The 27872-nt window shown below is 42.4% G+C and overlaps 4 protein-coding genes across 9 annotated transcripts; 2 read left to right on the top strand and 2 right to left on the bottom strand.

Moving 5' to 3' along the window:
• Positions 1 to 265: 265 nt before the first annotated feature.
• LOC103972446 (uncharacterized) lies at positions 266 to 4701 on the bottom strand. Its single transcript, XM_009386792.3, has 5 exons — positions 4146 to 4701; positions 3510 to 3590; positions 3354 to 3416; positions 3209 to 3268; positions 266 to 707 (listed from the first exon to the last, which is right to left on the bottom strand). Exons 1-5 carry the CDS (start codon positions 4686 to 4688, stop codon positions 549 to 551), a joined length of 906 nt encoding a protein of 301 aa, XP_009385067.3. The 5' UTR covers positions 4689 to 4701; the 3' UTR covers positions 266 to 548.
• A 2050-nt stretch (positions 4702 to 6751) lies between these two features.
• LOC135598144 (probable receptor-like protein kinase At1g80640) lies at positions 6752 to 13743 on the top strand. 6 transcript variants are annotated; one of them, XM_065091702.1, is made up of 14 exons: positions 6752 to 7043; positions 8960 to 9183; positions 9364 to 9472; positions 9554 to 9864; positions 9953 to 10236; positions 11626 to 11796; positions 11872 to 12119; positions 12199 to 12331; positions 12424 to 12487; positions 12594 to 12690; positions 12774 to 12876; positions 13039 to 13157; positions 13255 to 13344; positions 13416 to 13743. In XM_065091702.1, exons 6-14 carry the CDS (start codon positions 11628 to 11630, stop codon positions 13578 to 13580), a joined length of 1188 nt encoding a protein of 395 aa, XP_064947774.1. In that variant the 5' UTR covers positions 6752 to 7043; positions 8960 to 9183; positions 9364 to 9472; positions 9554 to 9864; positions 9953 to 10236; positions 11626 to 11627; the 3' UTR covers positions 13581 to 13743. The 6 variants fall into 6 exon arrangements, with proteins under 6 accessions (XP_064947774.1, XP_064947771.1, XP_064947766.1 ...); XM_065091699.1 differs by having other exon boundaries at positions 8944 to 9183; XM_065091694.1 differs by having other exon boundaries at positions 6752 to 8381; positions 8483 to 9183.
• A 1603-nt stretch (positions 13744 to 15346) lies between these two features.
• Positions 15347 to 18055, bottom strand: LOC135612561 (zinc finger protein 1-like). The gene has a single exon (XM_065108998.1). The coding sequence runs from the start codon at positions 16306 to 16308 to the stop codon at positions 15514 to 15516; it is 795 nt and encodes a 264-aa protein (XP_064965070.1). The 5' UTR covers positions 16309 to 18055; the 3' UTR covers positions 15347 to 15513.
• A 4021-nt stretch (positions 18056 to 22076) lies between these two features.
• Positions 22077 to 27474, top strand: LOC103972428 (two-component response regulator ORR24). Its single transcript, XM_009386768.3, has 6 exons — positions 22077 to 22854; positions 23094 to 23246; positions 23418 to 23816; positions 23963 to 24039; positions 24407 to 25684; positions 27156 to 27474. Exons 1-6 carry the CDS (start codon positions 22728 to 22730, stop codon positions 27225 to 27227), a joined length of 2106 nt encoding a protein of 701 aa, XP_009385043.2. The 5' UTR covers positions 22077 to 22727; the 3' UTR covers positions 27228 to 27474.
• Positions 27475 to 27872: the final 398 nt, after the last annotated feature.

Here is a 27872-nt window from a genome sequence, read left to right as displayed (position 1 = left end):
AACCCCCTGTAACTGCAGATAAGCATTGATGAGTGTTTGATGTCAAATTTTTCCTCCAAGTTCTTGTGCACCTACAAAGCAGCCTAGAGGCAATTACTAATTCCAAGTCCATCGCCTGCAAATTGACGGTGTTCTAGGATTCATAACCTCATCAATTAATGATATCCAGTGAGAATCTTGGTCTTCAAACAAAAGGCTTCAATGAGATCACAAGAATTTAGTGCCAAATGGGTGCCATGCAGAACAGAATCACTTTGCAATCTCAGAAGCTAACAAACAAATACCATTTCATCTTGGAGAAGAATAAAGCATCACACTCGTGTAAATTCTTGAAGTAGCAAATAATCAGTGAATCCATATTCTCTAAGTATCTGTGGAGCTCCCTTTGGGTTCTCCCTAATATATTAGACAGAACTGTGGTTAGAGATGCAATGCTTCATGAAACCCACCTTCCACTTGTCACCAGTTACCTTCTAGAGTTTGGGTTGATCATTCACAAAGGGAGAAGTTTTGCCTTTCTTGATACTTCAGCACAACAGTCTGGAGACTCAACAATCTGGCAATGGATCATTGAGGTCTGGTATCATTAACAAATCTTTGCGGCCAGGGAGCGAATATGGAGTGATGTGCTGGCATATTCCAGGGAATTGGACATCTTCAAGAACCACGTGAACCTTAACTGGTATCTTTGGCGACTCCAAGTGCATCTGCGAGAATGATGAAGCAAATCAACCAAAGAAGTATTAATTCTTGAAATATATTTTGATAGCTAAAGTATGAGCAGCTTAGAACTGCATGATAATGGGTAAGCTTAGTTGAGAACACTGTCACGAAGACTCAAGAAATGACACTATCACAAGGCTTCGGGCTCATTCAGAGGTCTAAGGGAATGATGGGTCACGTTTTGAGCCTCCAAAGAATTAGTCTTCAGGGGAAATATCAAACCACATGACTGATGAAGAATTAGACATACATCTTTCAACTAATCGATTTACTTCCAACACAAAATTGAAAGGACAAAATGCTGATCTTGTCTTTCCATGAAAGCACAGGATAAATTTTCCAACTTACTCAAATACTGCTTATTTATGTTTTCAAACAAAAATGCTAGAAGATGTACAATCTTTTGCATAAAACACTTTTGGCCAGATCAAAACTCTCATGAAATACTATATTCAAGCATTCTATTTCTTACTTCTGTCATGGTTAGTAAATAACGGCCAACTTTCTGGAGGACATAGAAATGACAAGAAACTCAGATACAGCAACCTAGCTGTAGGCCTAAAAGCACATATTGGTCTAATTGTGTCTTTGTGCAATTTTTCATGTCATTGTTTACTTTACTTATTACAAAGAAACAAATTTGTATAAGAACTTACAATACAATTATCCACAAAAGTCATTAAGTTCATTCGCTTATATGTTAGTCGTGAAGACCAGAAGTATCATACTATGACAATCAACTAATATTCCTTGTACCATGAAGGAGCAAGTAAATAATTCAACCATTAGAGTTTAACAAGTGTAACCTGTTGCAGCTAGTAATCATCAACATAAAGAACCCTTGTAGGACCAAGCACAATAATCAATTAAAATCAGAATGTTCTAAATCTAGTACCCATGTAACTCGCAAGAGATGTAAAGGGCAAAAGAACAACCAGGCATAACACATGAGAAGTTATGGGTGATCAACAAATTATGAGGTTTAATCTCTTGGTTGTCACTTGTACACTCAGCCTTAAAACCATCCAGTGATTGTAGATGTTCAAATGAGTTAAAAGTAATGACCACCAGATCTGTCTCCGAGAACAAACAACAAATGACAAAATAAAATAAATATTTTTAATCCCCATTCTGAAATCATCAATAACAGAAGTATCGGAAGAAAATCTTAAGCAACCTCTTAAAACATTCTCAAAACATCAGGTGAGCTCTATGTAATTATCGTGGTTCATAATAGGACCGTTCAATAAGGTCAACATTAACTGATCAGATTTTGCACCTTAAATGCATTTCATGTTCAAAACGGTATTCAAGTTAATGAATATATTAGACAGATATCTAGGTGAGGACAATTAATCAATTTCTATATTGACAAGAGACGGAATTGAGATCGTAGACATCATTCACACATACGAGTATGAGTGCACAAACTGCATAGCTAATATATCATTAACTACTTCCTGTCAACATCTCCCCCTCTAACAAAACCAGCTAAAGGCCAACTGACAATGAACACATATGAATCTAATACAGCAGCAGCTCACTAACTCTAGAATCTAAATTTCCAAGAAATACACACCAATCTTGGAGCAAGGCAATGATATTTCGATACACATGTTTGCAAATGCAAACACCATGAAACAAGGTGCAAAACGATCATATAACTGAATGCTTAATGCTATGCCCCAAGTCAAGCAACCTATTTAGCAAGGAAAACGCCAACCTATTCTTTAAACCAAGTAAATTTAGCTACAAGTAGATTTATAATGGATTTGGCCTGCTGCTTACTGTCAGACAAGTTCATGTTGTTTTCCCCCCGGTGTGCAAGCATATGATGGGATATATATTTATATACATCCACCAGCCAACGCGGCCGGTCGTGGTATCCAGGTGGGACCCGTTGTGCCTTACCGCATGATGGTGCCGAGTGCACCATAGCAAGGATAAGCGCATAAATGCACCACAATGTTTTATGTACACGGCGCATGCAGTTTAGGGCAGATGCAGGTATGGCATGCTAAACGCAGCTCCATGGGGAGTAGGAATAGTTATGCCTTCCTTAATAGCACAAATGCAAATCCCCAGATGCATTTCTACGGAGTTTCCATGTTTTCGTCGTCCTTTAGCTGGGTAAGGTTCACGGATGCCGCGGTGGACCAGACCTGGTCCACCAAAGAATTCCCACGGACCTGCACGGCAACTACCTCGCAATTACTATTCTGTCAGTGACGGGTTCAGCCGGGCATGCTCACGAAGCCTGCGGTCTGCAGACTCACTGCAGGTCTCAAACAGCTTGAACCGGGTTCAACCTCTCACGGTCCAGCCACATGCTAGTCCGCCTTCCCATTGGTCGGCAGGCAGAAGTCTACGCTCCGACGTGTTGAGCAATGACACGACATCGGACGGCACATCTACCAGTCTGAGAGAGAGCAGGCAGCTGGGGAAAAGCACCAAAAGAAGGAAGACACGGGTGGTTGGTGGTCACCTGCATCTTGCAATTGTCCGCCCTCAGCACCTCCACAGCTCTCCGCAGGTCTTCCATCTCCTGCATCATGTGTTACGAGACTGAGATAACATAACCTGTGAAGGTCGAGGAAGGAGGCCACAAGAAAAAGGGAAATAAATATAACCTTATGAAGCTTCGCTCTCTCTTCCAGCAGCGTTCTCTCTACCGCCTGCAGCTCCGGCTTCGTCTGCTCACCAAACCCAAACAAAACCCCACGCCATTTAATAGTAATAAGTAAAATTAAAGGGGCATGCCGACAAGTCCATGTTCGGGGGCTTACCATTTTCTTCGACGGTGGCCGTTGGATGGAGCTCGCAGCAGGGATCGATGAAACCGACGGTGCCCGTGGGTTGCCGACCACCTGCCGCAAAAGAGGCGCACAACTGGGTTAGATGCTGTAACGAGGGGAGAGAAATGCATCTGGGCCGTTCAAAATGGATCCGAGGGACACGGTGTTATTCTTATCAGTACCCACACAACACGCGACACGTTAAAATGCGTGAGAGTTATCAATCGCAGGTCAAGTGAGTGAGACGGGCAGCAAACGGGACGGTCTTCTCATCAACCCATTCTTTTAACTCTTCTGTGGGCATCCCTCGCATCGTCCGAAATGACGAAAACGCCCCTTCCAAAGGACTAGTCAAGACGCGGGAGTCTCCCTCGAACTGATTGAATCCTGGGAAGAAAAATCCTCCAAAAAATTCTTCGAAATTAAAACGGTAATTTTAATTATTAAACCGATTAAATCCTTTGACAAGTTCATCCGAAGAAGAAAAAGGAAAAAACGAGATGAATTGTGATCGAATTCAGAGGAGAAAGCGGGGAGAAACTTTGGATTCGATCTGGGGGTATTTTAGTCATATGGTAGAAGAAGAAAAGGGTGAAGCAGCAGCGGAAAAAGTGGGTGAGGGGTCACCTTGGGGAGCCGGTCATCCGGCGTGGCGGCGGCAAGGCAGGCAGATCCCGGGGCCCTCGCACCATCGTCGCCGCCGCTCGCCGACGCGCTGCTGTATCCCTCCAGGGGCGACTGCGGGCTCGCCCTCCTCTTCCCCTTTCTCTTCGCCGCCGCCGCCGCAACTTCTTCCTCCTCCCCCATCGTCCACGAGAGGGTTCTGGGGAGCCTCATCATCCGCGACCTCTTCCTTCCCCATTCCAGCAACGCCGTCGGCACAGGTGTCGTGGACGTCGACGGCTTCTCGTCGCACTCCGTCTCCGAGTCAAGCCGGCTCCGTCGGCGAAAGCTGAGGAGGACGGCAGCCACGAGATGAGGGTGGAGGCAGGCGTCGTGGATCCACTCGTCAGCGTCGCCCGCAGCAGCAGTGGGAACAGCCATGGAAGCCTGGAAGAACCAAACCCCTACCGTGGAGGAAGAGGAGTTGAGAAATAGAGGGAGATGGTTGGGAGGATGAGAAGCTCTGACAAAAGAGAAGAGAAAAAGAAGCAGAGCATATGGCCGCATTGGCTGTGCCACGAGAGCATATTTATATATATAATACAAATTGGGTTAGGCTACGATTGGGATTGGGATTGGGATTGGGTTGGGCTGGACCCACTCGTTACTGAGGCGACGGGGAAGTGACAAAGGGCGTGGTAATGAACCGGTCGAATTCAATCGTCGAGTGAGTCGAAACGGGCCACTCTTGTTCGGTTCGGTTCGGTTCGGTTCAATTTGATGATATTTCCTGTCACCGTTTGTTCGATTCAAATTTTCTTTTTCTTTTTTGGCTTTTGCAAATACGGTCAACATAAAGTAAAGATAAATTATTTGACAGAGAAGGATTTATTTGAAATCTAATACCTCTCTATCAACAATAGACGTTTTTATTAGGGGAGTGCCCTTGCGAGGAGGTCGAGGAGATGAAGCAGCCGCTCACACATCTGGCTCTTTCGAGTGAGAGAAGAAGACAAACCAGCTTAAAAATGGCGAGTGGATGAAGTCAGAGATACACACACAGACCGTGGCAAAAATCCATGCCAAGAAACCTCGTCTCCTATACCCAAAGCATCACAAAAACATCCCTTCAAGTATATACTCATCCGAAAACACTATGATCTCATATGTAATCTCACAAACTTCAAAAAGATTCAGGTCGAGACTTCCAGCCTCCGTTTTGGGTGTACCCATCTTTGGTCTCGAGGAATCCAAAACGCTTCACTCGTTTTTGACCGACCGGTGTGTCCTACTTGGACTGTCGTTCTCCTTGGAACGAGCAGATGCAAGGAGCAGCCGTGCGCCTAGAATCAAGCCGCCTCGAAGATGATAATGGCAAGGGGTGACAGATGGGGACGTGTTGCTCGAGCATGCGCTCACCACAGACACCCAAATGCATGCACGTTGGCGCGTGTCAAGCCCCGCCCAAGACTGCAGAGCTTGGGTGCTCATCTACTTCCAACTTGTCGTCGCGTCTCTCGTTCCCACTTATCTCCGACCTCCGCCACGGCCACGTCGTTTGGCCCCTCGCACCGTGCCGATTCACCTGTACATGTTGCAGATTCAGCTCCGTCCGTGTCAAGGCCAGACACGGCCACGCGGCGGGCGAGACGCGGGCTTCGGTCGTTCTCCAGGCCAAAAAGGCGCCGCCCGGCCGACATGTACGTTCACCCAGTCTGTATCGTGATCTGATCACAAGGGATCGTCCTGTTCCATGCATGCCTTGATAAATATACTTCTTCCTCCACTCCCTCTTAGTAGCAGAGGGGAAAAGAGTTGGAGATCGAGGATGGACATGGGCTGGTACGGAGGAATACGGTGAAGTTGAAATAGCATGAGACGATAAGCTCTGGAGATCAGCCTGGGTTGTCTTGTCTCGCTTTGTGATCATTGCCTATTCCTATGACGGAGAGTCCTGAGACGAACGGAGGAGAAAGTCTTTGGAGAGGTGGCACGAGACTCGCACCGCCTGGTACGACCACAGTCAACGATTCCGGTCGTGCCACGCTGTGTGCGTCTGGTGCGCCCCCTCTGCTATTAGCATCAGACTCTTGCCGTCTTCCTTCTTCCTCCTCCAGAGCTCAACTTGTACGGTGTTTTAAACAGGATACTCCTCGTCAGGAGCTTCTTCTTCTTCTTCTTCTTTTTTATCCATGGCAGAGCACTCTCTTGTCTCTTTCAGAAGCTTCATTCTGATGGCTGTAGGATCGACCGCTAAAACTATCCACGGCAGATCGAAGAACACAAAGGTCAGGCAAGCAGTCCGCCGCCATGGCTTCTCGTGCATGCATGGGCATGGACGCAGGTACGTAAGTGTGCTCGGCTTCTGCTTCGGATTATATTTTGTTTCGACGTGTTCATTTTGCGTGGGTTGACTTTCTTTTGTGTCCAAGAACGCAACCACGTCAGCTTTAGCACGACCCTTCTACAGTGTGAAACTAATAAATATTTTGATTTCATAAATAATATGAAATAAAACTATTGATTCGTGCAACTTGAAAATAATAAAAAAATCGATAAATTCAATAAATATTTTGATGGGTTTTATTAGTGTGTGTGGCGTGCATGTAATTTGTCGGTATTATGTCGGTCTGCCGCGACGTTTCGGTTTGCGTTACACCGCCTGCGTTATCAACGCCATCCGAACTCGGCTCTCTTGTCGCCACCGCATACCAAAATCCTGATTCTAATCCTAAACCCTAGCGAGAAACATCGAGCTCCAGGCGTAAGAAAGCGGAGAAAGAATGCGTCCACGGCAGGCGGAAAGATCCAGAACAAGGATGGTGGCGGAGGTCGTCACGTCCGTTGTGGATCTCGAGCTCGGCACCCACATGGTCCTCTGGCTCAATCGATGAGTCCATCCCGCACACCATTCCCCTCAAGGTGCTATCTTTCTGTAGGTTGTTTGCCCTAACCTTTTGGCAAAGATTAGGATCCGTGGGTGAATTTGGTCTGGGTTGCTCAATTGCGTCGAGGTTTTGTTATTACTGTGTTCTCCCAATTTATTTCGTTGATTCTGATATCTTCTCAACTTGGAGAAGAAAGCTTCTTGGTATTTGAGCTGTGTGTGGTTAAAATTCCATTTATTGAGTTTCAAGTCATGGTTTTCATGTAACTGAGCTTCTCAATTTGGAATTCGTAGGTTCTTGGTACTCCAGCTATTTTCCATCTTTCGAGTTGAAGTCATGGTTTTTACGTAACCAAGACTTTGTTTTAGGAAATTAAACGGATCATTTTTTTTCCACGCTCAAAATGATACAAACAACTCAGACCCCGAAGTCTCAAACTAAAACAAGAAAAAAAACAGTTTTTTTTTTAGACACTTCTAAACCGAATTAAGAAGCCATGGGTTGTAGGAATCTACTTGGTATTCAGGGGTGAGAGGTTTGCTCTTGTTAGAATGTTTAGATGGGTGTTGTGATTTAAGGTTTGTGTATGTAAACTTTAGTGCCTTGGGATTGATTTTGAGAATCTTTCAAATAGAAATAGTCAAGTTACCTGGGTTTAATAAAAAACAATATATGACTGTTCTTGGTCATGATATAAAAGGTCCTGATATTCTGGACCAAGTCTAGTCTAGCGATGTATAATTTTTCTTGATATGGATCTAGCCCAAACCAGACCCAACCCATGAACAGGTCTTTACTCAGTGAAATCTGTGGTTTCTTACTCTGCCACCTTTTTTAACCTCAGGTACCCCTCTATCTAGTGTGTATTCCCAAATCTTCGATATAATGATAGTGTTAGATGCACTTGTTTACGTTGAGAGGCATGTTCGGAAAATGCATGAATTACATGCTTTCCGAAATGATCCTTGTTAGAGAATTGCTGTTGTACATCTGGAACAGTCCATTGATCATGTTCAAGTGAGAAGAAGTATCTGCATGAACTTCAATTGGATCAATAAGTATGGAGACTTGGATTGTGGCAAGTACTTGTAACATGATCCAACTGTCATCAGCTATACTCTAGATCATGGAGAAAATAATTGTCAGCTGTATTTATCTTAGTTGTCTTTGAATTGACTGTTCTCCGGGCCATGTGTGGGTAATGGTTCTAGTGTTCTATCAATCATCACAAAATATTTGATAGGTATGCAGCTACTATATGTACCTTCACATTCTATAGCAATCTTATTTTGGGAGTGTCTTCTATATAGGCTGACAGTGTAGCTTTGTATGTGCCGTCTCGATGAGCCTTCATAATTGAAAGTTTGGTCAAGTAAGCTTGTCTTTTTTTGCAGAAACTATAGGTATTTCTTGCCAACCTCTTTAGAAGCTCTTTTCTCTGTTCAAACCAACTGTTTGATTTCTGATTCTCAGTATACGACAGTAGCTGCTATGACCATTATGATGGAATCAGTCAAATCTGTAGCATAGTGAAGAACCTCTTGAAGATTCCTAGAGGAGAAAGAGATGTAAGATATATTCAACCACTACTATATAAAGAATCATGGTTGATACAGCTGTGGATTGTGTAACAAGATGAGTGGTTGGATTTTAACAAAGTGGTTCATAAATATGAAGATGTGGAAATACTACTTGTGGACTGTCGATGTACGCCATCATTTACTGAGATGCAGATCCATCGTGGAGGCATACAAGTTGAATATTTTTGAGGGAAATGTTACTTCCCTTTGAACATTTTGTTTTCTGTCACATAATCAATGCACAATTAGTGTGAACTCAATTAGAAAAAAAGAATGTCTATTATACCAAGAATTTCAGTTGGACCGAGTTTCATGTATTTGATCTAATTATTGAATAAATGACTAATATTGCAGTTTTTAAGAGATGCAGTGAAAAAGGAGAACAGTGGAAGAGCTAGACCCTTGGCTTGGAATTGCAATTACTTCTGACCATGGGCTCTGAGGTATATTGAAATTTCTGCCCTAACAAGCGTCACCTTTGTCTACTGCTGCAACTGGGGTCATTGATGAAATTGTGGAGCAAGACATAGTTGAATGAATGTGGTGCCATACCGAGGAACTGGATCCACGTTGCCATTAAGAAACACAGTGCAGGTCTGTGCCCAATTGTCAGTTGACTTGTATTGCTAGTGTCAGTGTTTTTTCTTATGAAACGTTGATGTGGATTTTATTGGCGTTCCAGTTGAGATTATTAAACTGATTCAACTTGACATCATACTTGATGCTTTTTTTACTGCCATTGAATGCTAAATTTCTCCCTCCATAATGCTACAGGTTGTCATTGTTGCAGAGATGGTCAGTGGTTCTTCGTCTTTGCTGATCTGCACCGCACCCCCCCAGAATGATACACTCAAGGCAACGCGGTCATTTGTGTTGAAACCAGGCCAGTTGCCATGGAAGCCCTTAATTCTTTCTTACGGTTTCACCCTGCTTGAACATCTCACAAGATTTTTGCTGAAAACAGGATGCCGACTGCCGGCCCCTTCGATTCAACAGCTGACCCGCCAGTTGCAGACCTTAACCTGCACGTGAGTGCACAATGAGCGTCGCCATCTGGGTAATGACGGGACGATGAAACATCACCTAATCTTCTGTCCTCATACTGTGTGTTGTCCGTAGTCACAATCATGCAGCAGCTGCCTCATGGTTGGATCATGAGGAGCTGTATCGAAGCAGGACGTGATCGCACGACAGATGCAGGCGATCGCCTCCACCGCTGAAGTGACTGCTGTGTCCACGCAGATGCAGCATCTCGTACCGTGCCCTCCTGCACATGTAAGAAGACTAACCTGCCATTGCGAATAAAAGCAGTTGAATTCATATTATCTGACCAACTATTTTTGCCTGCAATTATTGTCTGCAGGTAATTCCAGTTGCAAGCACTAAACGTAAATATTATCACCAAGTACACGAACCCCACCATCATTGAAATCGAAAGCTTACGGTCATGGTGGAGCACACTCTGTACTCTTCTGCTATCGTGGTTCACTGCCATTGGCCGGGGGTAAAGGTGTGTCCATGTGGCCTAAACGTAAATATTATCACCATGTCTGCCATGTCGGCCAACTTAATGGCATCGACATCAAACCAAGGTGTCCGGTAAACGATTTGGAATCATCTTAGGGCCCCATCTCGACGCTACCTCGGGTTAGGCTACTTCCTAATTATTGTTATCATTATTATGCTTTACTTACGTGGCCGTATTTTCGGTAATGAATTTGATGCGTCGGGGCCAATTGGCCCATTTAATCCGTTCATGTATGTATATATTGGGAAGAAGGAAAAAAGAAAGAAGTAATAGTCAAGTATGATATAATAATTAATGGGAAATATATTCCATTTATTCGCCCCCTAAAATAAGCACCAGCTTTAAACCCAAACGGTTTTTTGGTTTTTTGGACTTCAAATTATATCCCCTCAATTTAATGAAATTAATGAGTACTATGACAACCGGGTCGGGGGAGTGCTGCAAGAGTCGTGCAACTAATGATGTACCGGAGGGATGATGATGAGCTCATTGGATCCCGGTGGAGACATCAACCATTCACACATACTGTACTACTCGGCCAGTAGACGACTAAGGATGCAAATCGGTCAAGATGTTATCCAGCATGCAAAATGCTGCCCTCCTCTCTGTCTATCTCAATCTATCTGCCTTCTACTTTTCTGGCAACTGCCACATGATTGAGTCCTTGTCTGCCCCCACGCCAAGATCAAAAGGGTTCTCCCGTTCTCCATTAGCCACTGTCGCTTTCTCCCACTCATTTAAGCCAAGGAAAATAAAATTAAATTAATCTGGAAAAGATCTGTTGGGGGATCCCAAAATCCTACCAAGATTTACCAAAGTGGAAGGGTTGTTTTTTTATCCTGTTGCGTTTGTTGGTGTTGATTTCAGAGAGTAGTGTGGGTTGTTGCCATTGCTCGGTATTTGGATTCCGTGCTTGCTTCCTTGGTTTGGTCCCTTTCCATCCTCCCCTGTGCCTCTGGAGATCTCCTGAGGCCTTTGCTCGCTATCCTTTTTCCTTGAACGGTGGGAGGAAACATGAGGAGGCCATCACCTCTTCCTCTTCCTTGTCCCATTTGGATCCTCGGCTTCTTTCTCTTGGCTGCGCTCGTCGATGCCCAAATGCCATTCATGGCTTCCCCCTTTCCTTCCCCCAATGCTTCCTCTTGGAACCGGTCTATCTCTCTGTCTCCGTCGTCTCTCACACCGCCTCCTGCAGGTGCTACTTCTGATAATTTCTTTCTAGTTCTATATTTGAAGGACTAAATAGACAAAATTGCTTCTTTTCTCGTTTCGATCCATCGGTTTAGCTGATACTACAGAAAAGTTGTTGCTTTTTTGAGGTCGAGGTTTCTTTTCGGTCTTCTGATCTCTAAAGAAAATGTGTAATGAAGTTATTTTAGTTAGCTTTTTTATGTTCTTTCCAAGATTTGATTTTTATGAGGATCGTTTTCCATTGGTTTCATCATGTATCATCCTCCTTCTGTGGAATGGAATCCCATATGTCGGTAATGCTAACCTTTTGACTGCAGCCATGCAAATCATCGTACGGATTCAACATCACCATTACCACAAGGAACTGATCGTGGCAATCATCCTTGCCTCTGTTGCGGTGGTAGCGATCGTATCGTCAACAGTTTGTGCCTGGATTTTTTGGCAAAGGAGCCGCAAAACTCTTAATTCAGAGGACATTGAAAGCTCAGGTTCTGTAGCGGTACTGGTCTCTGATAGAATCACTATCTAATTGCTGCTGGTGTTCTGAACTTTGGACGATGCAGATGCTGGTAGAGGGACACCATTTGGACCAATTTTGGGCAAGTTCAATTCCTCGAAGGTGTCAAAGAAAGAACTGATGAGTGTGATTGACTATGAATCGTTAGAGTTGGCAACAAACAAATTCAGCGAGAGTAATATCTTGGGGGAAGGTGGATTCAGTTTTGTTTATAAAGCTTGCTTCGATGGTGAAGTCTTTGCTGCAGTGAAGAGATTATCTGGTGGGGGACAGGATTGCGAAAGAGAATTCGAGGTGAGAACCTCCTTCTCGGTTCTGGTTCTTGTTTTGGCGAAAAGTTCTAGCTTTTAATATTTGCTTTCTGTGTTGCCAGAATGAGCTGGATTTGCTTAGAAGAATTTGTCATCCGAACATAGTATCTCTTCTTGGTTATTGTGTGCATGAGGATGCTCGGTTTCTTGTATATGAATTGATGCAAAAAGGATCTCTGGAAGCACAACTTCATGGTACAGCTATATCCTATCTCATCGTGAGTTATTTATATCATGACAATAAAATCTGAAGCTCTAATTTAATTTCGGTGTTTATACGATTGCAGGACCAACTCATGGATCAGCTTTAACATGGCATATTCGAGTAAAAATTGCCCTTGATATAGCAAGGTATCTTGTGATGACACAACGATATTCAAACTGTCTTTGTTTCAATTACTTCTTGCATCTATCTATTTCTGAACCCTTCTCTTTTTCCTGCAATGGTGTCAAACAGAGGATTAGAATATCTTCATGAGCACTGCAACCCTCCAGTGATTCATAGGGATCTTAAGTGCTCCAATATTCTTCTGGATTCAGACTTCAATGCAAAGGTTCACGTGGCATAACTCGATCAATGACATTGTTGTTGACTAAATAAAATGTCATTGATCAAATGAATTCCTTTTGGATACAGATTTCAGATTTTGGCCTTGCGGTGACTGTCGGGAACCATAACAAAGGTGGCATAAAGCTTTCAGGCACTGTCGGCTATGTAGCTCCAGAGTATCTATTGGATGGTATGTGATATTTTCCATTTTTGTGTCAGCATACCTCTCTACCTCTGCTAATTTATCTGTAAACTTGAATATTGATATTTTACAGTCAACATGGTACTATATACAATTAAAAGGCATGAAACAGCCCAGCTATCTGGCGCACAACTAACTCTGATTTTTCAGGTAAGCTCACCGAGAAGAGTGATGTTTATGCGTTTGGAGTTGTTTTGCTGGAGCTTCTGATGGGTAGAAAGCCGGTTGAGAAAACTGCACCATCGCAATGCCAATCACTTGTCACATGGGTATGGTTCCTCAGCTTAAATTATTACACAAATATCGATGCTTGTGTATATATCTTGAGCAAGTAATCAACATTTTAACAATAGCTTCTGTCTTCAGGCTATGCCTCAGCTCACTGACAGATCAAGGCTTCCGAATATAGTTGATCCAGTGATCAGGAACAAAATGGATCTGAAACACCTATATCAAGTTTGTTCTCTAGCTAAACCCTATCGCTCTCCGCTCGGTTCGTTGCTCATGAATGTCATGTCATGGTGCAGGTTGCCGCTGTAGCTGTACTGTGTGTGCAGCGAGAACCAAGTTACAGGCCACTGATAACTGATGTGCTTCACTCTCTCATTCCTCTCGTTCCTACTGAACTCGGGGGTACGTTGAGAGTCACCGAGCCATTATCATGTGTGAATCAAAAATCTTCTGCTCACTAATCACACAAAGTATGACAATCACCTTAGCAAGCTTGTTAGTAGCACCGAAGGCTACACTTTTCTCTTGTTGATGCCCTTATATTTTTTTTTCTGTTCACTTGCATAAGCGAGCATCGTGTATAACTTTTAAATGAATTTAGTCACTGGTAGAATTGAGATGAAATGAACCCCTCATAGAAGATCTGTTTTATTTTGGGTGAAAGAAATCAACGCAGGGTGGTTTCATCACCGAAGATAAAATAGTATGGCTTGCTTATAAAGTATCAGGACCTTTTTTTTCCAGAAAATGCAAAGGAAATTTGAGTTACTTCAAATTCTTGAACTGCATGATGGAAACCCTTATTATACATACCAGTACCATTTTGTGATCTTCTGTGATCAGCATTCTTGAATCAACTGCTGTATTCCAGACCTATATAATGGGTTTAACATCTTCAACTCTTGAGCACTGTTTCTTTGAGAGATTATGTGAAGATAAATTCATTGTGCTTAGGGAACCAAGATTCATGTGAAGGACACTCACTTGTCAAAGAACTTTTGACAAGTAAAGACAGAGAACAAAGCCAAGTATATGCAAGTCTTTTTTTCTGAATACCTCATCAGTTATAGATCCAGAATGCTTTGTGGACTATGGCAGCAGTAGAATAATGTGAAGAGAATTTGTACCTCTTTATACAAACCATCTCTTCTAGTTTGATGTACACTCAGATTGAATGAATGAGCAGATTATATACTAAATCCTGTATTAATTTTGAGGGGTAGATATGAATGAGCAGATAATAGCTCATCCAGTTAATATCATGTGCTGACCAAGTCAATGCTACCACATGAAGCTTCTTAGTTTCTTCCTGTCCCATCAGATGATTGATGCCTACTCGTGTGATTTGTTTGCTTTTGCTAGAGTCAATAGAATAGGATATGTTATCTGCCAGTCTTGTCCAAAAGGATCATCTCTTCAAGACTCAGGGAATTACCACCTTACTGCTACACAATCTCTGTTTGACCATGTCTTCCCAGTTCTTGGAAGAAGAAAAATAACTACTTTGCATTCTTGCTCAAGAGAATGGCTAACAGGAAGTCATAGGCATACACAAGCGGCTAACATTTGTTTGATATTGACATGACATAGCAGAGTTGGAAGATGCCAACAGTTCCTGCACTAGTCTTGTTTATGGCATTAAACATTATAATCCTCAACAGTATTGTTCTTATTATTATAGTCCTTTGCAGCAAAGTATTGTTTGGTTCTTTGAGATCTAATTCCACAATTGCTGCATCAAACAAATCTTGCCAACAAAAGGAATCCACATCTGAAACTATTGGAAACAGAATATTGCAAGATGAGAGAGAGAGAGAGAGAGAGAGAGAGAGAGAGAGAGAGAGAGAGAGAGAGAGAGAAGAATAAAAACTAACATCACTCATATGCATGCCTTAATATATGAGATTTGGCTATTCATGTAATTAAATTCCCCTCAAACATTAAAAGAAAAAACATGATATGTAATCCCTAAATGACTAAATCAATCAGTGAAGCCAAACTTAGAACTTAATCCAACCCTAAAAGTCATATATTGATCTGATAACAGCAGAATGTGGAGTGATTAATGGAGAAAAAGAAAATGGTTAATGGCATTCCAGTTATAAATTTTCTGGATGTGGCATCAGTTACTTCCTATCAAAGCATCATAAATTGTCTCCTTCAAAATTCACCCCCTCCAGTTTTGTTCTTAATCCAATATAACTATAAAGAACACCCAATTTAAGAAAAAAAATCAATTTAAAAGCAACCAATTATATTCTATACAAAGATCAAAAGTCAGAAGAAAGTAGAAAGAGTTTACTGAACATGAAGTAGCACAGTGTGCAAATTGTTTTTGAGAGAGAAATTAGAATCAAAGCATTAGAAAGCTATACAGTCAAGTCAACTGCTGCTCTAGAGTTTAAGGGACAAGTCAAGCTTAGGCAACTCCTCCTGTCTAGGATTCAAGTGGTTACCACCACCGCCGCCGCCGCCAACCCAGTGCTTCCCACCCACCGCTGCTGCTGCTGCTATCGCCTCCTCGAACTTGGCCGCCGGCTGTGCTCTTCCTCCGCCGTAGAACTCTTCCGTCAACAACCGTCCTATGGCTGGCTGAGAGTTGGCTATCGGAGACCGCAGCCACCCATGCCGCCCGTACATCAAACCAGCGGCTGTTCCAATGTATGGCTTATGGATCATGGAGTGCACCTGCATGCCGAGCGGCCCGCCGGCGTATGACCCGTGCAGGGGCAGGTTCCCCATGCTTTCCGAAAGCCTGTAACCGACAGCGGCATGATCACCGAGCCCCAGGCCGCCGCGCTTAGCGAGGTTGCGCTCGCGCTTGTGCGCGTTCTGATGCCCGCCGAGCGCCTGCGAACTATAGAACTTCCTCTTGCAGTAGTTGCAGGAGAACACCCGTGGCTCCGACTCCGGCGACGCCGCCTCCTCCGGTGGCGGCGGCTCGGAATTCGACCAGCCGAGCGAACCGATGAGGTTGAGCTCGAGCAGGGGCGATGAAGACGACGATCCATCGTTGGCCGACAGACCCAAATCCAATAAGAAGTTGGTCTTCGACTCGTCTTTCCGTATCAGCTGCTGCGTACTGTCTCCTTCCTCCTCCCTCTTCTCTTCTCTCCTCCTCTGTTCCTCCTCCTCCTCCTCCTCTTCCTCTTCCATGACCCCCGAGTTCTCCGAAGGGCCGACGTCCATGAGAGATCTACAAGATGAACGATTGGACTACTTGGAGAATTCCTTCTTCTCCTGATGAATATAAAGAGAAAGTGAGAAGGCATGCATGGCAAGAGATTGAATGCTATCTCCCTAGTTTGGAAGGACGGACTGATCTCATAGTTTAAATGGAGTTACCGAAAAAGATGGCAAGGGAATAGAGAGAGAGAGAGAGGGAGAGAGATAATGCCTTTCAAAGAAACCCACACAGCTATTAATCTCTTACATTCCCCCTTCTCTCTCCTCGTCGCACCTTCTCTCACAAGACTTTCCATTTGCACCTTTTCGTGGATGCATATCTTTAAATGATTAAGAATAACAAGTGGAAGACAGTCTAAAACTCACCACATGAGATGTGATCGGTGCAAAGGGTTTACAACTGATACGAAGTCAACAGTATATGAGATTGGATTCACATAGAATATCTACTCATTCTTACTATTAACACTGGACTTTCTGTCTATGGTTCCAACAAGTTAGGGGATGATGAAGGTTCCACATAATTATATTTAGATCACATCTTGTTATTTCTTTATCTGGATGATTCACTTCACTTAAACAGTTGTAATTCTGATCTTATGAAAGAAATCTATAAAAATAAATACACAAATAATCAGAAAGAAATCAACATAAATCATGTAGAGAATAGTATGAGATGATGTCGGAAGGAAATCTGAGAATAATAAGCTGACTTTGATGGATTAGAATTAATTTAAGGAAACTCCTTGGTTGACAAGATAAATATGGATTACCGACTCCTTCCACATCATTTCATGTGTATGTGCAGATTCAACTTCCATGGCTGTCTTTTAGATCTTCGAGGCAGACATTTCAGGTAATGAATTGATCATTGACAACTTTGAGTTCCTTTGATTGCTCCATCAGTTTGACAAGCTTTAATTACTGCCAGTTACGAATATATACTACCTTCTCGCGAAGGGACTTGCAGTGTCCAATTGTCATCTGATATAAATCTTCCCATCAAGATCTGAATTCCTTGAGCAAAAATGAAAAGAGTAGAGATAAGGAATCTGCATGGTTGTAGGATGTCAATCTTCTAAATGAATACTGCTTCCACAGTCACGGCGATCTCTTTCTAAAAGATACAGTCGGAACGAGCGTGAAGGTTTCTCTAAGCAGATCATGCGAACATCAACCAGTCATCGTAATGGATGACAGATGGACAAAAGAGAGGACAACATATATACCTAAGAGATCAGATGAAGAACAGATGCCTTACGGTCTTATCATCATTCTGTTGATTGACAGTGTTGCACATTCCGTCGGTGAGGAGAGGTGTTTGTTCGGGGAAACAAATCCATTCGGTGGCTGCCCGATGAAGGGAGAAGAGATGTCAATGAGAAAGTAGGACCGTTTGTCTTATCGAAGGCCGACATGTGGCCGACAAATGGATAGGAGAAGCTTATGTGGAGCATCCAGAATCACTTGCCGGCCAACACTAGGGCTGTGCATGGAGACATGCATTCGCTTCCATGAACTAATCACTTTTGTTGGGTGTTCATCGCCTTCTTCGTCCACCAGCTTTCCACCTTACAAAGAAGATCTCATGAACTAAGACAGGCATTGGCTGAAAGTGATCAGTCCTGGAAACAAAAACGTGACTTGTTTGCAAGAAGTGCACGCACGTCTCTCGTGTCATGAGAGAACTTTGACAAGGTAAGATTGACATAGTTGAGTTTGGCCGAATGCTACTGGTATCTCGACGTCCGTATCTGCCCCCCGTGCACGCATAGTGGACAGAAAAGCTTGGGTTGGGAAAAGAGGCCACTAAGTCGTCCATCAGGAGATGTGGAAGGGGAAAAAAGTCAACATAATCACGATTAGAAGTCAAAAAGATCATCATTTCATTTCGATCGTGAAGCGAAGGCTTCAATAAATTTTAAATCTTATTATAATAGACCTAAGTAGGGCTAAGTTGATACATGTAACATCTTGATTAACTCATAGAAATATATATATTATTATTAATTTTAATTTAAGCATTTTGAACCGATGATTCATGCTTAACATAATTAATAAACTAATTATCTCGTCAGATTGGATCGTAATAGGATGAGAAACTCAAGTAGGAGAAGACTATAAAAAGATAAAGCTACAGAGCGTATCATGGAGCCACTATTGGACTAAATCTCACCAGTATCATAATAGATCCGTTAAGTAAGAAAGATTATAACATCCTTGATTAGTGTCACATCGTAAAACAGACAAAGATTAACACTAATTTATAAGACTGCTGTTAACTTTAGCTTAATTAAGCCCATCACACCTCTCTGACTGAACATATCATGTCCTCTGGGCAGCAATCTGTAGCAAATTAAGTTTAATACTAAGATGATGCTTATGCTCTGAAGAGTCTGCCTTTTTGCACTCCATCTTTTGGAAGAGAACCTTTAAAGAGACTCGAAATATCTGGGCAACAGAAGATGAATCTGGGATAAATGAAACTGGGCAAGTGGATGGTTTACATGACTCATTCGTAAAGGAACAGGGAAATATTTCAGTGCTCAAGTCGACAACTTGACAGTAGTAGTCTCACTTCAGCTGTTACTACTAACTCCAATGTAAAAATGATGACCATAGTACAAAACATAACCCAAAGCCAATGGTAGGGATGGATTTAGAGATTGAAGAACAGGTGTTAGATGGTGATTAGGAATAAGGATTGGGCAATAACAAATGGGATGACTGAGTCTAGATTTGTCCAGATAGAAACTTCACAGTGGTGGCATTGGAATCCCCATCCTCATCATATGCAATGCTTATTTAGTGGAACACATTTGAGTCTACAATAAAAGTCATTCCATGTATGAATCCCAGAACCCATTCCTAACCACAAATCATGCTGAACTAATGAATATGAAAACTAAGGTGAGCAGGCAAGCATCTGATTGCAGTCATATTATGAATCATCATTGTCTTTGGTGATTTATCCATGTGAGCCCAGTCCAAGTTTCCTATGATACATTGTTGGTTGAGCATCAAAGCTTGGGTTATGTTTGATGTTCAGAATAATTTGCTTTCATGTATGCTTATTTGTGCCTTTCATCCCTTCTGATCTAAGAAATTTCAACTCTTTGTATTCTTGCATCTATACATTGCATCAGTGAGGAAATGGGAAGATCAGATTAATCCACAGATAACTTCAAAAACTTGGGCTCATATTTGCTTACAAGATTAATATGCAGGATTTGTTGTGCATTTAAGATGTTCTCCTTCTCCAAGCTACCACAAACATAAAATACAGTAAGACATGTGCATTCTCATCTAACAGCTAAGCACCTGTGTAAGCATGAGTGCAGCTTATTATAGAAAAAGAAGATTAATAACAAAGATCAAGTACTAGAAAACCTCATTGGAAAGACAATGCAATCATAGAAAGAGAAAAATGGTCCATATATGCAACTTGCAATGGGTAATGGAAACAGCTATATAAATCAATCCTGCTGTGGCCCTACAAGAGTTTGTCTTCTTGCTATTCTCTGTTTCTTGTGTCTATTTTCCACTCATGTCAAGCCACGACCAAGAAATGTTCTAATGTTATGCCAAACTTGAGAGGCCATTTCATCCCTCCGTGATTACGCTAATTTGCATGGCTATGAAAGAAGAACATGATTACCTGATTTCTAGGGTTGAGCAAATCACTCCCGAGGACTTTCCTGGATGTAGCAGTACACTAGATTAATAATATTAGGACAAATGCATATAATCAATGGAGCTTAAAGATGAAGCATGTGAACCATTAAGGCATGAGATGAAGCTAAGCAATCAACATAACATATATATACATTAGCCCTGAGACATCGTCTCTCACGGAAAGTAAAAGTATCGCAGCATATAAGTTTGTTCTCTACGGAGGAATCACTTGCGCATAAACTCTCACTGCAATTTCCATATGGAATAAAGAAGGCATTGCAAGATCCTCCACCACTGACGTGTGATCCATTCCAAAGATTCTTGTGACTACTATAATGAGGATAAAAGAGGCTCCAACCACACACTCCATTCGTCGCAAGTATTCTAATCCTGAAGCCGACGAATGGATCATAAACTACAGGAATGCGTACACGCCTTGTGGCCATCACCTGATGAAACTTTTAATCATGCAAAGGTGTGCAGGCACAGCTTTGAACAGAAGCCAAACTTTGGAGGAGTATTGAATTGCATGAAAGTACGCTAAAGCTGATCTCCTTGAGATATAAATGCAGATATCGAAAACCCATCTCTTAATTGCTGCAGTGTCATCTTCTATGGCTCCACTTGCATTAAACAACCTGATCTCAAAGATGAGACAAAAGTGTTGTCATCCTTATTCTCGGTAGTGAAGAATGCTGATGGCTTTTGCGCACATGGTTGTGTATATTTTATTGCCTAGTGCTTAACTTGGCGAACAATTCCAAAGCTTCTCCTCATCAGTTGCATTTGAAGGTACAGTTGATGATCGAGAGAGAGAGAGAGAGAGAGAGTTCTTTTGTTCCTTTGGACACCCACTCGAAGGGTTTTCATCGTCTGCTTCTTCTGAGCTCCCTTCGCTGGTGATATCTTGACGCCCTTTCCACACCCCGACGACAGAGACCCACAAAAAGAACCCCACCCCCCTCAGCCTCAGAGACGCCCAAACGCGACATCAGCCAAACATCACAAGTGGGACCCGCCAATCGGATTCCCTCCCGACCGAAACGCGTTTTCCAACTGCTCCACGCCACGGCCCCACTGGGATTCCGCCAGTCGACGTGCACCACGCGTCGTCTCGGGCGGCCCGCGGATGGCCGTTGGATCAGCAAAGCAGGCGAAAGGGGTCTTGTCTTGACATGACCCTACCACGGTAGAGGATGCCTTCCTTGGGGAAAGGGGTCTTGTCTCATATGAGCAAAGCAGGCGAAAGCGAAAGGGACTCTTGGAAAGATGCCCCAAAGGCCAAGGTTGGTCCCTGTTGTGGTGGGTCTCTGGTGCCTGGTCAGTAAGAGGATCGAGTGAACCAGGAACCAAAGCTTCACCGGCGGTCATGGAGGCTTGATTGGCCAAAGATGACATGAAGACAAGTGAGATGTTGCTGTGCTGTGACTGCACATGTTGCATTCTTTATGGTTCAGCCATCTGAATGTTTTGGTGAGTCAAAAAGTTCGTCATCTACAAAGTAATTGTTAGGCCAAAGCATTTACAGCTTTCAGATCCAATTCCACATACACCTACGGTGCACTGACACGGAGGTAGTAGGTTGCACTTTTAGGCAGGTACAAGTCCACCGAGTGGTAGTGGGGATTGGTCCGCAGATGATGCTGACACAAACTTGGGTGCTCGGCCGTTTCAGGCTGATGTTTATGTGATGAGTTAGTGGTTCGACACTGTTCTTGACAGCCAAATCATGATAAGGACATGAAACTTGGGGACATGATTTGCTTGTTTTAGGCTGATGTTTGACGAGTATGTGGAAGGCAGCAAAGGGATGATCTCATGGCACCCCTCTTCTCTTCCCATAGCGCCGGGTTTGTGATATGAAGAGTGAGACCTGAGGCTGTGTGAAATGCACATTCTCCATTGTAGGCACCTAAATATCAAGAAATAACAACTGCAATTACTTTGACCACATGAAGCACACATTCTATACCAATCATCACTGTTTCTTTTTGTTTTTTTTAATCTCTGTGGCTGCTGTTAAAGGCAGCAAATGTCATAAAAGTGAGTGAGCAACACATCAGCTCAACAAAGAGTCACTTTGTAGGGAAGAAGCTATCTATCATGGTGATGAACATGATATGCTCCAACTTGTGGTCCTTGGGAGATTAAACAAAGGGCAAAAGTCTTATCCTTAGCAAGGCTGCAAGGATTAAGAAGTGGGTCATGAAGCAAAGCAACATTAGAAACATCCACAGAGGTGCCAAAAAAAATTGATGCGAGGACAAGGTCTGGCCCCTCGAGCTTGCTGTTTTCCTCTCCCAGAACTCCCTAGATTCCAGCCTTGCAAGATTTTTTCCACTGTAATTGCTTGTGCTTATTGATGACAAAGTGGAAGTAGGGCAAAGAGGAGCGGCATCGAGAGGCGGAGGAAAGGAAAGTTTCCATTTTTATGGGTGCATGATTGAGGCCTCAGCCCCAATCCCAGCCTCTGTTGTCGTTGCTTTCCCTGTTTGACTTCCACACCTTCTTCCTCCTTGTACTCCCCTTCTTCCGCCCCCTCTTTACCCCTCTGTTCGCAACCCTTCTTTCTGTCTATTCCATTCAAAGGTTGCATCTTTTGCTCTCTCCGTGCCTCTCTCTTTCTCTCTCCTGTTTTCATTCTTCCACCGCAGTGTTTGCTTTCGAATCCTCTCTTGCTTCTTGGTGGTCTTGGTCTGCATCTTGTCTTTCTTCTCTTAAGAGAGGTAGAAGATTGCTTTGTGACCATGACAGTGGAAGGAAGGAAGGGGAACGCAGATCAGTTCCCTGCGGGCATGCGTGTTCTAGCGGTGGATGATGATCCCCTTTGTCTCAAGTTGTTGGAGGCCCTGCTACGCCGCTGCCAGTACAATGGTTTGTACCAAAATTTGGATCTTTCTTCTCTGTTTCTGCTGCTGCCGTTGACATATTGCTCTCTTGTTTGTGTTGTTTGTCCACATCTTGTGTTTCGTTTCCTTTTAACAAAGCATCATTATGTTACGTTCTCTCTGTGCTCCTCTCCTGTTCTTGGTTGATCATCTTTTCTTTTTGCTTCGGGAATTAAGAGTTAGAATTTATGGAATTATTAGCATGTCTTTTCATGTGTTCTTCAGTTACGACCACCGATAAAGCGATCACGGCATTGAATCTGCTAAGAGAGAACAAAGACAAATTTGATCTGGTTATCAGCGACGTGCACATGCCGGATATGGATGGTTTCAAGCTTCTAGAGCTTGTAGGCCTCGAGATGGACCTGCCTGTTATTAGTGAGTCTCAGAAATTTCTTGTCACGCTTTCAGTTAGTATGAGGACTAATCCTTTTTGTCGTTTGTCAAACCTGACGACAAATTGTTCCCCTTCGTCAAATCAGCTCTAGAATAATGATTGATGTGTTACTGGATGATGTGGTTGCTGAACGAGCTAAGTTCATGATGCAGTGTTGTCTGGCAATGGCGAAACCCAAACTGTGATGAAGGGAATCGCTCATGGTGCTTGTGACTATCTGCTAAAGCCTGTGAGGATCGAGGAGCTGAGGAACATCTGGCAGCATGTCATCCGGAGGAGGAAGTTTGAAAGAAGATGCCACAATGATCTTGATAGTAGGGAGGATGGCCAAAAGGCTCAAATTGTGAAATCTGAAGATGGCCAAGGGGCAGCTGATTGCTATGAAAAAGCTAATAAAAAACGGAAAGATCAGATTGAAGATGACGAAGATGATAGTGATGACAACATGCAAGAGAATGAAGATCCATCCTCCCAGAAAAAGCCGAGGGTTGTTTGGACTGTCGAGCTACACAGAAAATTTGTCATTGCTGTTAATCAACTGGGTATTGACAGTAAGTATCATTGATCACTATTATGCTTTTCTTTTAGGAGAGAAGAAAAGGAAAGAGGCCTTTGATCTTAAAAATGTTTTTGTGATCTTTTGCTCGACTTGGTAAGTACTGATTAAAAGTTTCTCTACTTGTTCCTTCTAATGCAGAGGCTGTACCAAAGAAAATACTTGATCTTATGAATGTTGAGAAGCTAACAAGGGAGAATGTTGCAAGCCATTTACAGGCATGTCCTTCACTTTAAATGATTACAGACAAGATTTCAGTATAAATTTTATTATAGAGTTGTTGTCTTGTAAAGTTATCCCAAGTTCTATTCCTGAAATCAACTCCAAATTGTCTTTCATCTTAATCTTTATGAACCAGGAGGGGGGGGGGGGTGGTTTCTGAGGTCTGGAGATGCCCATATAATTGCTTTCTGTGGGTTGATCTAATTAGCTAAATGGACAGTCCCCATCTAGGATGCTAAAAATGGTCATGAGTGACGATTTAAACATGATTACTCAGCAGTCAGAATTCATGGATCATTGTGATTAAGTGCTCATTTGTCTTCTGGTAAGCCAGCAGTTAATTCTCCTGTTTTATGATTGCAGAAGTATAGGCTGTACCTGAAAAGGCTCAGTGCAGTGGCAGGGCAACAAGCTAGCATGGCTGCAGCCATAGGAGGTAGAAACTCATCCTATCTTCATATGGCTTCTTTGAATGGTCTCAGAAATTACTATGCAACTGGAGGATCAAGCCAACTGCCAACTCTTGGATCTTTTCAACCAAACGGAGTGCTTGGTAGAATGGGTAGTCCATCTGCCCTAGGAATGCATGGGCTGTTGCCTTCTCAGACAGGGCAGCTTGGCAGTGTGCCGAGCAGCACGAGCAATCCATATAATGATTTAGGGAAGATCCAAGGGACAACATCACCAGGAAATCCTCAAATGAATTTGCTTCAAGGGTTACCCGGAACTTTGAACTTAGAGCAATTTCAGCAGCCAAAGTTAGTGCAGGAACCAAAAAAACACTTACCTGCAGGCTTATATGGAAGTGGCCTTGCTGCTGGTCCTTCCACTGGTTCTTTTCCAAATGTTTCAAACAACCCTCTGTTACTGCAACCAAACAAGCAGCATGACCGATCAGGAGGATTGGGCAATTATTCATCATTCAGGATGTCTCCCTCGAGCTCAGATTTCGATATTGATCTCCAAGATATTTCCCAGTTTCCTCGTATTAGTAGATATAATGACTCATGGCAAGGTGCTGTTGCTTCATCAAGGGATTCTGCCAATGCAGTGCCTATACTTGCCTCTTCCAGTCATAACAATCTGTCTCCTGGTAATATTGGGGGAAATTTTTCTTCAAGAACTCCACATGCAGCCACCAAAATGCTTGATGAATCTCCAAACATTGTGGCTGTTGCACCTCTGAGTGATCCAACAATAAGTAATAATGTACAAAACCAAGTTTGTTCACTTAGTGGGAGCACAATAGCTATGCCTGCAGGTTTCAACAATGATCCAAAGTTGTCGAAATTCAATATAACAGGCAACTCTAGACAGAAATGGGATTATATCTTCAATTCAAATGAAATTTCAAGTACTTCCTCAAATCCTTCATTGCCCAATCTTCGAATTACTGATGCAACTGCTCAGTGTCAGGCATCAGAGAATGTCTTCATTAACAAAAAGTTGGATGTTGACGCAATAGGCCAAGTACATTTTGGTGCTCCACTTGTCACTCAGGCTTGCATGATTGACAAGTTAATTAGTGACAATCCGCAGAACTTTAGAGGTGAATATGCAATGGCGACCACAAGTTTGCAGACTGGCCTAAATTCTACTGGTTGCAGCTTGGATGATGTTGTGAATGCTATGGTTAAACCAGTATGTGTCCTTTCCCTTTCTGCTTGCTATCAGTTTTTTATATTACTTGCTCTTTTTGTGATGTTGCTACTTTGTTAGTATATGTGATCCTACCAAATGACTTTTTAGATTAACTAGTTGAAAGGATCTTTACAGTCAACTTTATTGTGTTTGTCCTATCCATGATATACTGAGACATGGCAATTTCTTGTTGGGTCTGTCTGCTAGTTCAGGATCATCAAAAGCACACTGTGTTTCTCCGAGGAATTTTCTTTTTGTGGAATGTAGTAGTCATAAAGTCCTAATTAGCATGAGATGATTAGGAATATGATGGTTTATAAACCATCTAAACTTTTCTGTAGTTGATTAGTTTCAGGAAATTTAGACAGTTTTCTTGTCTACTCGCTGAGCTCGGACACCTTGCTCAGCGAGGAATCTTATTAACTTGCATCCAATAATGATGATGGAAGCATCTTGACTCAAAAATGAATGTAGTATCTGAGATCCATACATATTCATTATCTATGAATGGAAAGCCTACGGTTCTATATCTTTTCTACTTATCAGCCACCCATATCTTTGCAGAACAAACCTCACTCCTTAGAATGCTGATATCCTGTGTGATGGTAGGAAAGCAGGAATGGCATCACAGTAAGATGTATTGGCTGGGTTTCTCCAGGAATGTTTTCTTTAGAAATGGGTTCATTGAGTATGGCCGATCGTGAACCATTAGTGGTGCACTTTGGGCTACATGAAGAGTTTTACGAAAGCTAATGCTGCCAATTTGGTATCTAGCAAATGACAAGCCTCCGACAGCAGGAACTGATTATTTCTGAATAGAGATATTCACGTTGGTCTGTCGGTGATTGTCGAGATGACAATATGATGACGAAGTTTTCCAACTTCTGGTTTTACTCTGGGAATGTAATTACTGCTTCTTGAAACCCAAGTTAACATCTTTCGATTAATGGTTTGGTGAACAAGATATCATGCCTGAGGTTTGCTTGTTCTGTGTACCAAATACTAAACATTACTAAGAAATCAGAAGCGGCTCTCATGACGTAGAAATCATTTCTCAATTGGTCAGAAGAATAGATACATGCACATCTTTTGACAGCGGCAACTTTCTCATACTGTATTCTTATCACACACCAATGAAAAAGAAAAAACCCTCATAGTGCAATCAGTTCTTGTGTTGATATCAGTTGATTGAAATAAAAAGTATGTTAATATAGAAATTGGACTTGCCTGGTGGCATGTTATAGGAATTTGGTTCTTGGTAGTATGCTTCTCGTACTAAATTTTTCTTCTTATACATCCAACTTGTTGACTGTATTTTCCTCAATAAATGAGGCTGATGCTAAAGTATCGGAACATACGATTTTTGGATTTTGTGGATAACTTCATGTTCCTAACCATTGTATCAGATTATGTAATCAACTATTGTAAGATCTTTTCAGATATCTAATTGCATGTTTTCTGTGCCATTCAGGAGCACGACGACATCGCCTTCTTGGATATGGACATGGGATGTGAAATCTACCCTTTAGGAACTTGCATGTGAAGGAAGGTCTTTTGTGTGAAGGATCTTGATTAAATGGTCTCTGTTAGGATTATTGTGTTTGACAGTATTAAGATCGTATAATGGTTGTAGTCTGTGGGTTTCTTGCAACGAAGAAAAAGAGTGTAGATGGGTGGAATTGGTGGTATTTGCAACATGGAATTTTGTACTGTGCACAGCTTTTGGCTTTGGATTGAACCATGCGAACCATGCTATCAAATAACGTATGTTTGAGCTCGATGAATGATTATATATATATATATGGGTGTTAACAACCTGAAGAACAACTAATCATAATAATGCAGTCTCTGTATTATGCCAACCAAATCAAACAGAGTGAGATCCAACAACCTAATCACCAGATCTTTATGCAAGCAGGATAGCCTGAATGAGGCAAACAATTCATTATGCTAAGCAAAAGCTTAGTTTTGTGTCATGGTGTTTTGAGTCCATGTGTCTGGTTGTGTGACATAGATTCCCTGTCAAGAAACTTGATCACCTTCAGTTTCTCAAAGATTCCCCTGTCAACCTGTTTTTGTAGAATTAGGAACTAATTCTACAAGTCTCTTCCTCAGGTGCATATTCATATTTATCATTGAGCCACCTACTCCAAACAATATGATCCCAACATGACCAATTCAATGGGCA

This window comes from Musa acuminata, chromosome BXJ1-2, assembly GCF_036884655.1.
Source record: "Musa acuminata AAA Group cultivar baxijiao chromosome BXJ1-2, Cavendish_Baxijiao_AAA, whole genome shotgun sequence".
Classification (NCBI taxonomy): domain Eukaryota; kingdom Viridiplantae; phylum Streptophyta; class Magnoliopsida; order Zingiberales; family Musaceae; genus Musa; species Musa acuminata.
This window is presented reverse-complemented; position numbering and strand designations above follow the sequence as displayed.

Excerpts from the sequence above, each read along its gene's own strand:
- LOC135598144 (XM_065091689.1), top strand. The coding sequence starts at position 11,132 with ATGAGGAGGCCATCACCTCTTCCTCTTCCTTGTCCCATTTGGATCCTC. Across the intron at positions 12,488-12,593 it reads ATTGCCCTTGATATAGCAAG|AGGATTAGAATATCTTCATG; the intron begins GTATCTTGTGAT and ends GGTGTCAAACAG. Across the intron at positions 12,691-12,773 it reads ATTCAGACTTCAATGCAAAG|ATTTCAGATTTTGGCCTTGC; the intron begins GTTCACGTGGCA and ends TTTTGGATACAG.
- LOC135612561 (XM_065108998.1), bottom strand. The coding sequence starts at position 16,308 with ATGGACGTCGGCCCTTCGGAGAACTCGGGGGTCATGGAAGAGGAAGAG.
- LOC103972446 (XM_009386792.3), bottom strand. The coding sequence starts at position 4,688 with ATGCGGCCATATGCTCTGCTTCTTTTTCTCTTCTCTTTTGTCAGAGCT. Across the intron at positions 3,591-4,145 it reads CGGATGACCGGCTCCCCAAG|GTGGTCGGCAACCCACGGGC; the intron begins GTGACCCCTCAC and ends CTTTTGCGGCAG. Across the intron at positions 3,417-3,509 it reads GGCCACCGTCGAAGAAAATG|ACGAAGCCGGAGCTGCAGGC; the intron begins GTAAGCCCCCGA and ends TTTGGTGAGCAG.
- LOC103972428 (XM_009386768.3), top strand. The coding sequence starts at position 22,728 with ATGACAGTGGAAGGAAGGAAGGGGAACGCAGATCAGTTCCCTGCGGGC. Across the intron at positions 23,247-23,417 it reads GATGGACCTGCCTGTTATTA|TGTTGTCTGGCAATGGCGAA; the intron begins GTGAGTCTCAGA and ends TTCATGATGCAG. Across the intron at positions 23,817-23,962 it reads TAATCAACTGGGTATTGACA|AGGCTGTACCAAAGAAAATA; the intron begins GTAAGTATCATT and ends CTTCTAATGCAG.